The sequence below is a fragment of the Alligator sinensis genome, unplaced genomic scaffold (genome assembly GCF_000455745.1).
Source record: "Alligator sinensis unplaced genomic scaffold, ASM45574v1 scaffold173_2, whole genome shotgun sequence".
Lineage (NCBI taxonomy): Eukaryota > Metazoa > Chordata > Crocodylia > Alligatoridae > Alligator > Alligator sinensis.
In genome coordinates, this window is record NW_005842720.1 from 594,805 (window position 1) to 607,809 (window position 13,005).

Sequence of the window (13,005 nt, forward strand, 5' to 3'; positions counted from 1 at the left end):
GTATATTCATCCAGCAACCATACAGACTATTTCTATAGAGTGTATATGTTAATTTAAAAAGCCAAATTATATAGGTTGGATTTGATGCGAATTGGACCAGGTCCTAGGAAAAGTACAAAGTATTTTCATTGTATTGTGTGTTTAGACTTAAACCCAATTAAAAACACTTGGATCTAAGTTATTTAGGAGATAAATGATATACTTAATTGGTAGATGCAGTTCCCTTTCTCGAGAGGCAATGTGAAGGACAACTCATTTTTCCAAATTAAAACTTTACAATGTTTACAAAAGTTTTAACAAACTAAATTATACAATTTAGTAAGTCTTTTCTCTCCCCACCTACATATTTTGCAGTTTAAAAAGCTTAACCAAAAAAACCCACACAAAAAAATCACAATTACATTACTGTAAATCTCTTAAAATATCCTTCAAGCAAATTTGAACGATTTAATAATACAGAATGCTTAAGAAAAATGCACCTTTTGTTCAAATGTATACACGATTGAAGACTGCATGTATAAAGCCTTCAAATAGTCTCAAATCTGCTGATGGCTCCGTCTAACAAATTTCCACATAGTAACAAGGACAATAAAACTAACTTACTACAAAAGTAGCATTTTGGAGTGATAAGAAATAGTGCGTGAGAGAAAAGTAGAGTGAAATTACTATGCACTGTATCTTCTGACAAGACCTTTCACAAGACTATTATTATAGCCAATAAAGTGATTCTCTTTCGTCCAGCAGAGGGCAATGAAAACATAAAAGTTGCTTTCTGAAAGCAATGCAACAACTAGCTCTTATCTTCACAGAATACTGTGATTACAGATGTTTTTCTACTTTATTTGAAATACAGCATACTGGTACAAAGCCTTCATTACTGTATTTCCTTTATTTTTATGATTTTGCATTAGAAACATGATATTTTGAGTTCATTCTCTATGAATGCTTACCTGTTGACATAACTGTTACAGGGGGCGGGGGGGGGTCAATTTAAGGCAATCAAAAAGGACAAATGTGAGGAAAAAATATTATGTATGATCACTTAAGAGAAAGAAAACACAGGATTGTTTAGGCCCATTTTCTTTTTATTATTAATATAAGTTTCTATAATCTCTTAACGTTACAACTGCAGTTCAATTTTACAGTTAATCTCACACTAAATGACAAACACCATTTGGCTTAATTAGCAGAAAGTTGAATTACAACCTTGATATAGTTACAAATTTCCAAGACCGAGAAAAACAGCTTACATTTTCTGGAATTCAGTGCTAATGCATCCCTGCCTCTTTTGTTAAGTTGGTTTCAGTTAATAAATATTTGTACGGATGAACCATTTAGCTTGGTCTCTGTTCATAGTTTTAAGAGAAAGGTGACATCTCTATATGCAACCTATCCTTAGCAGTAATATCCACAGTATAGACAAAGCCACAAAGAACTGCTGTTTCTTCTGGCTTCTCAAGTTGTAAACCTTTGTGTTACTTCCTAAAAAGTTCTGTGTAATGACATTCCACCCAAGTTTTTGCAAGAGCAAACAAAATTTTTTAATTAAATAGGTGTAACAGTCAACATCCTTATTCTCTAGCCTTGAAAGCGTACTGAAAAGCAGAAGAAAAATAGCAGCTTTTTATTCATTTAAAAATGCAAGTAATAACAAAGTTAGTTAAAACCTCTTGTATTGAACCAAAATATGGCCATAGTACTCCACAAAATGAAAAGCCAATTAATATGCCCCTTCCAAGACAGACACCTGATCTTTATAGACCAAGCTCAACCTCTGAATAGACTGTGACTATAACAAATAAAGCCTATGTGAAAAAAGCAGAGAGAAGAGGGAAGCATGTCAGAACTTATTTTAGTATTAAATATAGGGAACAAATAAAAGGTTTGTTTTGAGAGGGGAATTCATCCCTTATGTAATCGTTTCCTGTAGGTGTACTAAATACAAGATCAAAGGTAAGAATTTAGCTCATTCTCTCACCTTTTGAGCTATTACGCAGGTCATGTATTCTTTAGAGGTGCCAGGGTTTATTAAGCTTTGAATAACTCATAAGAAACCATTTAGAAGAAAGAAAAATCAGAGAGAAGAAAGTAAAATATAGTTGTACCAAGGGGTAGTTATTATTAAGTGCTCACATTAAAGTTCTATTTTGTCCTTCTCAGGCCTATCCATTGCTATATTTGCACACCAGAGCCTTTGTTATTTCATCGTATTAAATCAGACATAACCAACTTGCGTGGTTTGTGAGCTTTTACTTCATAACATCCACTTTCCAAGTCACTTGGTTTTATTTCTTGGCAGCCACATTGAAAAAAAATTATCTGTGTAACTTATCAACATTAGAAAAGATGGGCAACATGGGTTAGAAAAGTAGCTCTCGGAGGGAAAACAGTAGTACTTTCATTCAAAATGAGCCAAAAGGTTTTTTGGGGAAAAAAGAGTACACTAGCTCATATTGAGCTCAAAATGACCATGAGGAAGCCAAATCTTTGTTGCTTTAATCCTGCATGTGCTGTCACATACCACATACAAGAAGCAATTTTTCAACTATCTGCACACATTCCTTCAGAGTTATGATTCTTCATAGCTAGGCATGCTATGCTTATATTCAGGCACATAAGAAAAAAACCCCTTTCATATTACTGACTTTTAACGCGTTTCAGAGTGACACTAACAGTCAGCAGGATTCTGGCTGCCAGCATGTAATCACCATTGGTATAGCATGCGAAGTTGAGAAACCTTCTGCATTAAATACACACGCACAGACACACCCACACACCCTTCTACAGCAGTGGTTTTTAACCGTTTTTCAGTTACAGACTCCTAAAAAATTTCAAATGGAGATGCAGACCCCTTTGTAAGTATGAGTATTCACATACTTTTAATTGATCATAGTCATCTCTCACAGACCCCTTTGACAGTCTGTGTACCCCCAGGGGTCCACAGACCACAGGTTGAAAACCACTGCTCTACAAATTCACTTTGTTGACAAGTACCTGGTATAGATATTGGATAAGGAACACTTAGCCACATACAGTGCTGAAAATCAGAATTTCCTAGAACCGAATACAAATTTGAGTATTGCTGAAATATGAACTCCATGGGCCAAAACTTTAAAAATAAGATTCAGGAGACTAGGTTCACTTTTTTTTCCTCTACATAAATTACATGAAACAAAGTCCATTAAAAAAAAGATCCTCTAGCTGCATTAAAATATCATTACTTCCCATTTCATGACCTATGGACATATTTGTGTTGTTTTAATTTGGTATAATCTTGAGTTCATACAGTTTAAAGTGCTGTTGAGTATTCATGATCTTTTAGGTTATTTTTAATTAGATAGCCTAAATCAGTTTTAAAACAGTATCAACTTTTTGGTTCAACACTATATTTTTTAATCATATAGATTATAATCTTCAATGTTTTGTTACTAAAATTTGACAGATAATTAGATGGTATTTTGAAACAGTTTTAAACTTTCCTTAGTTTATTATTACAGATATAAAAAGGAGTCCAAATTGCTCAGAGTTGTAAAGTTAGTTAACTAAAGAGACAGTATGTCCTCTTAAAAGGAAAAAAAAAAAAATGGTATTTTATATTACTACACGATTCTATACTGTCTTTTAGATATCAAAAACTTGGCAAGTTTAAGAAAAGAATGCACTTAAAACATGAGTCTTGAATATTGACAGCAAATAGTTTAAGTTTTCATTTTGCTAATTTCAAGATCTAGGTTTCAATGTAAAAATGTTTAGTGACTGATAGTTGCACTGACTGATTAAGAAAAGTTGTGCATGTTGATTACGCTGATTATATCTGTAGTTACTCATCAAGTAAACCAATAATTCAAAAAGGCCATAAGAGGTTACAGAATATTAAAACTGGAAACTTCATTTTAAGATAACAGTATATCTTCCATTTTACTCTAATAAAACTGTTGAGACCACTTCAAATGACATGGTGCTGGGAAAACTTTTATTTTAAAATAACCAAAACATGTTTTCTATTGGAAAAGGGTTTGTTCCACATCTCTGCAAAAATAAGGAAGTGAAACCAGACACATTAGGATTGCAGTGATGAAGGCAAATTTATATAAACAAACCTGTTTGTAACATACAGTGAAAAATGTCTGCTGTTCTGTACAAAACTTATAACTATCTAGGATATATTAAAGATTATCCCAGCAATACAAATATAAAACTCAGACAACAAGAAGAGTTCTCAAAGATTTCATAGTTTTCATTGATGCTGAACAGGAGACTGGCAAGCCACATATTCTATAGAAGCATGCTAATCTTCTAAACAAAGCCTGCGTTTATTCTTTTACACATTTCTGGATCTGCTACACACTTAACCTTTCAGCACACAGAAGCATTCCTTGATGTAATCCACCTCTCATCTGTTTCCTAGCAGCTTTCCTCTAGGAAGAGGCTGGGTGAGCAGCTGCTTCTGTAGAAACCACTGGTGTCAGTCTTTGTTCGCCTTGTAGGGAATGGCTTAGTAAAAAAAACAGCTGGCTGTATCCAACATGGAAACTACGATCATCAGCTGTGCTGCCTAACCCAACCTGAAATGCCAAATCTGCATTTCCAGGCTGATAAAATACCTTGATACAACTCTGTTTGGATGCCTGTTGAGAGGTTTAGGAGCATAAGTAAATCTGTAAACATTAAACAATGAACATTTACATTTTACTGGAGGAAAATAAAAGTAAGAAAAATACTAGCTTTTATAGTTTAGTCCATGTTATATTTGATTACTGGGATACCAATACAATGAAAATGTTTAAAAGGAATTTTGACAGTCATTTTTAAATTTAGTACATCAGACCTTAAGTGGTTTTATAAAAGGTTTCTGTTTCCAAAGATATTATTAGGGTCCACGTATTCTTTGACAGACCTAAGCATTCCCAATCCAACATCAGAGATAGTCTCCTTCATCCACTGTTTCCGCAATTTCCCCACTGGAAAAACAAAAAACAAAACATTTCAATATATGGTATGATACTAGGAGCCAATCAATCTTGTGACCATGAATGAATAAACACTGTGTGATAAATGCTTTTATTCAAAAATGAGAAATGTTTTGCTTTATTTGATTTATTGAGCCCACCAGACTATCAAGCTCATTAAGCTCAATGTACTCCCAGAGGAAGCCTGTGTTCCATGCTGTCTACTTTCTTTGCAAACTATGAAATTTAGATGAAGCTAGGTTGAGATGTGTGTCATATTACAAATAGTAATTATATAAATTTTAAAAAGTCCCCAGAACCTCACTAATGGGGAATTTTAAAAAGTGTTGAGAGGAAATGATTAAAAGTAAAAAGCACATAAAAATGTTCTGCTTAGTTTAAAAATAATTTTCCCTGCATAAAGCTACCAAGCAAACAAGTGACCTTAAAAACTTTTGTTTTAAACAGAATTAACCAAATATCTAGTGTCAACACCACTTTCTAAACTGAAGTTTAAAAAATGAGAGGGTAAAAATTCAATTTTATTTACCTAAAACACTGTCTCAGTTTAGAAAAATTTTACAAGTATTAAATACATTTGATAGTTGCATAGAAGAGCATAAAGAAGTCTAGGTTTCAGATTAAAATGGATATTTATGGAATCAGTTCCATACAAGATACAGTTACATTTACATTTATTGGAGAAAAGTTTAGTAATTTATAACTTTTATTACACAAACAAGTCCTAATAATGGTTAACTTAAATGACCAAGTTAAAGGAATATTCATTTATTAATTAACTAACTCATCAACCCTGATTTAACAGGTCATTCAAAATAAGGGACATTATTTCATTCAAGACAGTGTAGTATTTAACATGTCAGCCTAAGACACAATCCATTTGTCAATATGTGCTGATATACTATAACATCTGTCTCGAAAACCGTTAAGGAGTATTTGAAACTAAATTCAAGACATTTGTGTCCCATTCTCAGGGTAACCATCAAACTGTCATCAGAATAATAAATGATGGGGACACCACTGGGGAACAGAATATTTTTGTTTATACCTTAAGGAATAGAAGCTAGACACAACAGTGACTGAAAAAAAAAAAATACAATGTATAATAATGCAACCTTCCCCCCCCAAAAAAAAACCCAAACCAAACCTGAAATATTGTCAAATGCACTGTTTATACTGGTATATAAATAATAAGCAAATATTCCAATTAATAGTACAATTATTAAGTATTCATATGATGCAGAAACATCTGTCAATCTTACTTTATAGTGATAAGAAATCCCCCTCTCTAAATAAACTGTCATTACAATTTCACTGTCTCCTAGATATTTAAGTTTAGTTAACTAAATTATAATGACTGTGTATATGGCTTGACCAACACTTCATGCCACCCACACTAGCTGTTACAAACTAGGAGTTGAAGAGCAGTCACTGACATTCTCAAACGTTATCTGTAATGTAGTTTCAGTGAACGTGTCCTGTGGTTACGGATGTAATTGTCATGAAAAGACTGCAAACAACTGTTCCAACAAGATGGAGCACATTAGAACCACAGCAGGATGCCCAACAGCTAGCATGCCTGCCTCTTCTAACACCTCCAGTAATAATGCAATTCCATGAGGAACCGAACTACTGTCTGAGCAGCCACCAAACAGCCATTGCATATTTAATGAAGTTGCTCACCAAGAGCAGGAAAACAGAAGGTGCTTGGAGTGCATCATTAGTTCTGTCAAAGTGATAATTTACACATCTATCTTGTCAAATTTTCTATGGTTTATACTTTTACAATAATAAATCTAACATACATTTGATTAGTGAACTGGAAAGTAAAAAAGCTGTACAGCAGATATTAGTGGTCCTTCATGAACATAGTTGATATGATTTTAACCCCTTGGTGGCAATAGGTTGTGAGCTCCTGCTGCCCACTTTAATGACTTTACATAGGCTTGTCAGCTATTACAACTTGAGGTATCAAGGGGTTAAAAACTAAGACGTTAAAGAAGCATTACTAGGGAATTTAAACTGTTCCCTATAGCTGCATCTCTCATACAATTACAAAGGCAAAGAAGTCGAGAAAAAGGCTAACAATCAGGCTTGAGTATAGAGCTTTGCTATCATACACAAAAAGCATTTCTCCTCTAGAATCTTACTCAAGGTTTATTTCCACCTTAGCTATTTCATTCATTCTCTGTACATAATATTCTATCACATCAGAAAATAAGTTAACCTAGTCCATGTAAAAGAGCTTGCACTTCAAACATTTTAGGGTCTACAAAGCATAGACATACATGCCCATGCTTTTAAGGATGGGAAAAAAGGAACAACATTGCTTAAAAGGAATAAATGTTTATACTGAACACAAGTAATTTAGCTTCTTACTTACAAGAATAACTTGGAGACGGTTGTAAAAATGACTAGGGGAAAACTTGAAGCTGAAGGAAGCCTTTGCTTCCAAAACAGAACTTAGATCTTTGAACCTAATCTAGTAAGGACTATAACAAAGGAAAGTGTAAATAATTTTAAGCTTCTGTATTTAAAGGGTTACATTGAAAAACCACTTACATACAATACATGAACCTGTATGCAAGAAGTAATGTACATATCTTATGCTGCATAAAGAGTTTGAATATTTATCAAAATCTCATCATCATAACCCTTCCTTAGTCCTGCCCTCCCTTCCCTTTAATCCTATTAGACAAAACTCTATTCACATGGCATGTGGCATCACCATGATGCTACATTCTTTTAAGGCTTTCAGACTAGTGGTCTAAGATGAAGGTCATAGGGCTGATTTTAAAATTAAGATAAATGAAAAAAGCCCACTCCCCAAACTGTGCTTATAATTGATTATGCAGCTGCATAAATAAGTAATGAAAGCCACCTACTACATTTCCATAATTATTACAAGAAACAAGAAGTAGTGGCAGACTGAGCAGGGCAAATTCAACAAATATTATATAGATGTCTTATCAATGAGCTGCAATAGCCACGCAGTTTCTCTAGGCCTACACATTTGTAGGCAATTTTTGTAACACGTTTCCCCAGAAGTGTGGCTGAGGTCCATGAACCATATACATACACAAAATTCAGTACCACAGGATTCTCCCCTAGCCAATATAACTAAAATACAGTGCACTTCAGTATCTACCTGTCCTGCTGATGAATGCCTAATGTACTGATACAGCATCCTATTTCAGCTGAAATCAGTGAAAAATCAAAATATTCCTTAATAAAAATGAGTTATCATCATCATCCTCTAACTTCTCTTAAGTGAGATATAGGTAGAGGTGCATAGAGGTATTCTAAATCTTTTGTGCATTAACTGCAAATAAAAAGTCTAACATTAAGATCTTGTCCACAGTGAGGAAAATTTCAGGGGCATTCACTGCATGAGATCATTTGTTGCACCATTTGTCCTTGCACTGGGGGATGTGCATACATCAGCCGAAGTACATGTTGAACATTTGGCAGCGATTCACATGCTCCCTATCAGTGAATCCAATGCTGTTCCTGGAGCCTCAGGCAACCTTTTTAGCAAGCTGTTTCTCTTCCAGTTGTTACTGTTCCTTTGAGATGGATTTTACCACAGTAATCCAGTCTCTGTAGTAATCAAGCCCTATGATTGCCATGTGCTCTACTTGGAGCAATTACTGAAGAGTACCTTCAGTTAATGCAGAATACTGTTCATTTCTGCACCTTACGATCTGTGCTTTTCTGTTCAGAAGAGGAATTCAATGGTCTGTAAGAGCCCAGGAACCTTTAACTGTATTATTAAGGAAGCTGTGCCTACAGGCAGCACTCCAAGGTAGACTGGTAACATTCTCAATACAATCTCATTCTCAGAGTCCTGTTGTCTGATAAACCAAACCTAAAGTTCTGGCAAACTTTAGATTGTAATGCAAGACCCTCTTTGGTCAGGACCTCTGACTAACCTCTCCTTGTAGGTACCTATAATTTTTTTAATTAAATGTGTTCTGAAGAACTTCTGTTAGCAGCCATGTCTGAGGATGTAAAAGATACCAAGGTACAGGACAGCAGGTTGAAGAATTCATGGACAACTTTTGAGTTGGCACTTAATATATTCTGAATGTTAAAACTAGTGTTGCTAAACAATAAAAGCACAAAGAAAAGTAGCATCTTAAGTGTTTGTCCAGAAGAGTAGATTTTTATATTTTACCAACCAAATTTTCCACTACATTTGGCTTTGCTGGACCTTAAATTTTAACTGAGGATTGAGCCTGGTCAATACTGGGCTAGAGACCCACGTAAAACCCAGGTATTGCATGCATTGGGGTTAGTAATTTATACTGTACTAATACAGCAGCATGGCAAAGACCAGCATACTGGTGTAAGCTGGAAGATGCAGAATAGAGGCTTTGAATCAAGTGTCAAGCCATCTGACTTGTGGCAACAGCATTTCAGTTCTTAAGTATAAAACTAGTGTTGAATCAGTTGTGTTTTTCCCTTTCCTGAAAACATTTGTGTAGCACAGACTATGTAAAATTGCTGGTGCTTCCAAACACTAAAGCATCAACTGTGCAAGGCTGGGTATACAGCATCAGATATACTTTGAAAATGCAACAAAAACAGAATTTCATGGAATCAGGCATTTTTTGTCTAGTTGCAATCAAAATCCATGTTTTGGCCTGAAACTGCTATTTTGCTTCATGTAGGCACCAAAGATGCTCTTCTGCCTGACAAAGACCTGACTGCAGTTTTCACTGCATGCTGCTTTCATCAGAAGGGGACTGTGTTACCCAAGCAACATCCCTGCTGCTTAGGTAAGAGGAGGAGGAAAAGTGAGACAACAAAGTGCTTTCCTGGCTCATCCTTGAGGAAATATGCTCAAGGATATGATGAGAGGGAGAATGTGACTACAAGAAGGAGCATTTGTGGGCACTGGGCAAAATTTGTAATTGAGGGTCAACCTAATAGGACTGCATCCAAAAAAGGCAGACATGGGCCAACCTGCACTGTAGGTGTCTTGCATAATGCAGTTTGGGCAGAATGGATTCAAGGCAAGCTGGGGTTCTAGATGCATCTAATGTAGGTTTACCTGAATCTTCACCCCCATGGCCCAGCCCCCACAGCCCATAACAGGCCCACAGTATGTCTACTACCCTCTCAAAAGGGGCTGATAACAGCATGTGGCCTAGAAAAGACAAGACTTTACCCAGCTATCACTTTTAGTAAGAGCTGGATGCTGTCTCTACAGTAACTTAACTGCTAATCTTACTGGAAGAATCTTTCCCCACTGACCTAGAAGTTTCATAAAAAAAGGTTGTCTCATTAGTTCCAGTAACGTATTATGGAAAAAGTCAAATCCAATTCTGTGAGACTGAAGAATACCTGCTTTGGAATTTGTGTCAGTTGTGCTACAGTAGGTACATCTATATGTGCATTAATGCAACTTTTCTAGCATGCATTAAATTCAGTACCTTTCAGCATTTATACACATGCTCCAGGAGGTGCTTTAATTAGAGTGGCTCTGAGTCATGTGTATCAGTGTCTCCGGCCTGAAAAATGGCAGTGGGGATACTTTAACTAAAGCTTGTCAAACAAGCTTTAAAGCGCCCCCTGCCATTATTTTCAGTGCAAGGACATTGATACACATGATGCTGGAGTCTGCCGGAGTGCAGCAATTACCACACTCCAGCAGACTATTAATGCGCAGTAAAATAATCTATTGCGCATTAAAGTGCAGGGATAGATAAATCCAATATGTAGCAAATATGTATTGGTATCCTGTATCTGGCAGTTTTGTATTTGCCATTCAAACAACTCAAAGGAGCACTTCAGAATTCAGAGTCCAAGCAAGTCCTCATTTATATTGGAAAACTGTTTTGAAAAAGCAGAGGAAGGCAAATCTTGCCCTAAAAAACACTATATAAAAGAAATGAAAGATTATAGAAGAATATGGCATATGAGAACAGTGATCAGGCAGAGGATAGGCACACAACATACCATCCTTCTCTGGAACCTATATGGAAAATCCTCTAACAGTTACAACCCATACTAGAAGAAGATTCAACTCTTAAAGAGCTCTTTCCAGAACCACCCATCTTAACCTTTAAACAAGCACCGAACCTTGCCAACCTCATCATCAGAAGCAAACTTCCTATGGCACAAAGCACACTGAGTGGATCCAGACCATGATGAGACAAAAAAAATGTAAAAAACCTGCCACCACCTCTCCAATACCCTCACAATACTATACCCCACAACACAACCATCCCCATTCCTGGATCTTACACTTACACCTCCAGAAAAGCAGTCTCTCTCACCCAGTGCACTAAACGCCGATAGAAAATATGTAGAAGAAACCAAACAACAGTGTACCAGAAAACATGCATACCGAAAATCTATCAAAGACAAAAATACCTAAGTTAGCTTTAGATGCATACTTTTCATAAGATACCCACTCTCTCTCCAATCTTTCAGTTCTAATCCTCAAAGGGAATTTACAAAACACTTTTTCAGACATTGGATTTATGGCACATTATATAACCTGCCTGAAATCTGATAACCCCAGACAGCCTTTCTGCATTTTACCAGCTACATTTTATCACCTTCTCCCCTTTCCCCGCCCCGCCACATCTCAACTACCTTTCACACCCATTGTTTTCTGTTCCCTTTGAACCTCACTGCCATACATTTGCATTTTCACAGACCTGCAATTTGCATTTTGGCTTCTATTCTACCCAGGAAAAACACAAACACCAACAGGCAAACAAGGTTCTTTTGGTGAATATATCTTTTATTAGACCAACTTAATTAGTTGGAAAATTTTTTTTAGCAAGTTTTCGGGTTTAAAAACCCTTTGTCAGGCTGAGGAAGTCTCTGCAGTTGGTGTGCGCTCTTCCTGGATGGAATGAATAGTAAAGAAGCCAGAGGCTGGGCTGGTATGCATGCAAGATAGGCAGTCAGTGCAGATGTAAATTGAAGAGTCAGTACGTGACAGACAGGCTGGATGTGGGGGTAGAAGGGAGATACGGACTTTCCCTATGGCTGAAGAAGGGTATTTGTGCCCCAAAGCTTGCAAAGAACAATTTTTCTAACTATTTAGTTGGTCTAATAAAAAGATATCACATCTACCCAAACAACCTTGTCTGCCTATGTCCTTAGACTAACACGGCTACAACCCCATTTTGAGCTAAACACTTATGAGATACACAGACAGACAGAGCTACATTCCCTCTATGCCATGCCCAGAACTGCCATCATGAACCATAACCAACTCACTTGATCTGCCTCTACATTCAGCCAAATCCCACCATGCGGCGATGTCATTTCACCAGAAGAGCAACTGCAGATTTTTCTAAAGGGGACCAGTTTTTTTTTTTAAAATGATCCCTGCTCAACAGATGCAAGTAAAAATATGGAAAATAAAAACCGTTTAATAAAATGTACATCAATTCAAGAATGCATGTTTGTGCAAAATATGATCTGTGCAAGTGACAATTTTCTAGTGTTTTAGAGGTGTAAAACAGAAAAACAGCATAAATGGAAGTAACTTATGCAAATGGACTTTTTAATTGTATAAATGACTGAAGACAGCATTAAGCCTAGTTCACAATGTATAATGCTGTGTAGTACCATGACTACAATTGCCTAGAGTTTCTCTTCATACCTCTGTAGAAGGCAGTCAAATTAAAAGTGCATCTTATTCTTATGAATAAAATCTGCAGTGACAGGACCTTTAAAAATTGACTAAATGAATTTTAAAGTGGAATGAATCAGTATATTGTAGAGTGAGCATGTGTACAAACGCATGAGAGCAAGAATGGACAGACAAGGTTCTTTGGGTGAATCTGATAGTTGGAAAACAATTATTAAGCAAGCTTTTGGGTTCAAAAACCCTTCATCAGGCTAAGGAAGTTTCTGCAGTTGGTGTGTGCTGGGGGGGGGGTGGAGGGATGTGGGGGGAGGAGAGAGAGAGAGAGAGAGAGATGAATAGTGGAGAGAAACCTGGGGAGTCAGATGTCAGGCAGGTTATAATGTGTCATAAATCCAATGTCTATATTCATCCCCCTTC

The 13,005-nt window shown here is 36.2% G+C and overlaps 1 protein-coding gene across 1 annotated transcript in view; it reads right to left on the reverse strand.

Annotated features, from left to right (window-relative positions):
- Positions 1–1,072: 1,072 nt before the first annotated feature.
- The window catches only part of AGPS (alkylglycerone phosphate synthase), a 146,307-nt gene continuing 134,374 nt past the window's right edge, over positions 1,073–13,005 (reverse strand). The window contains exon 22 of the mRNA XM_014525000.2: positions 1,073–4,961. Coding sequence (XP_014380486.1) covers positions 4,840–4,961 — 122 coding nt within the window. The 3' untranslated portion in view covers positions 1,073–4,839. The remainder of the gene's footprint in view (positions 4,962–13,005) is intronic.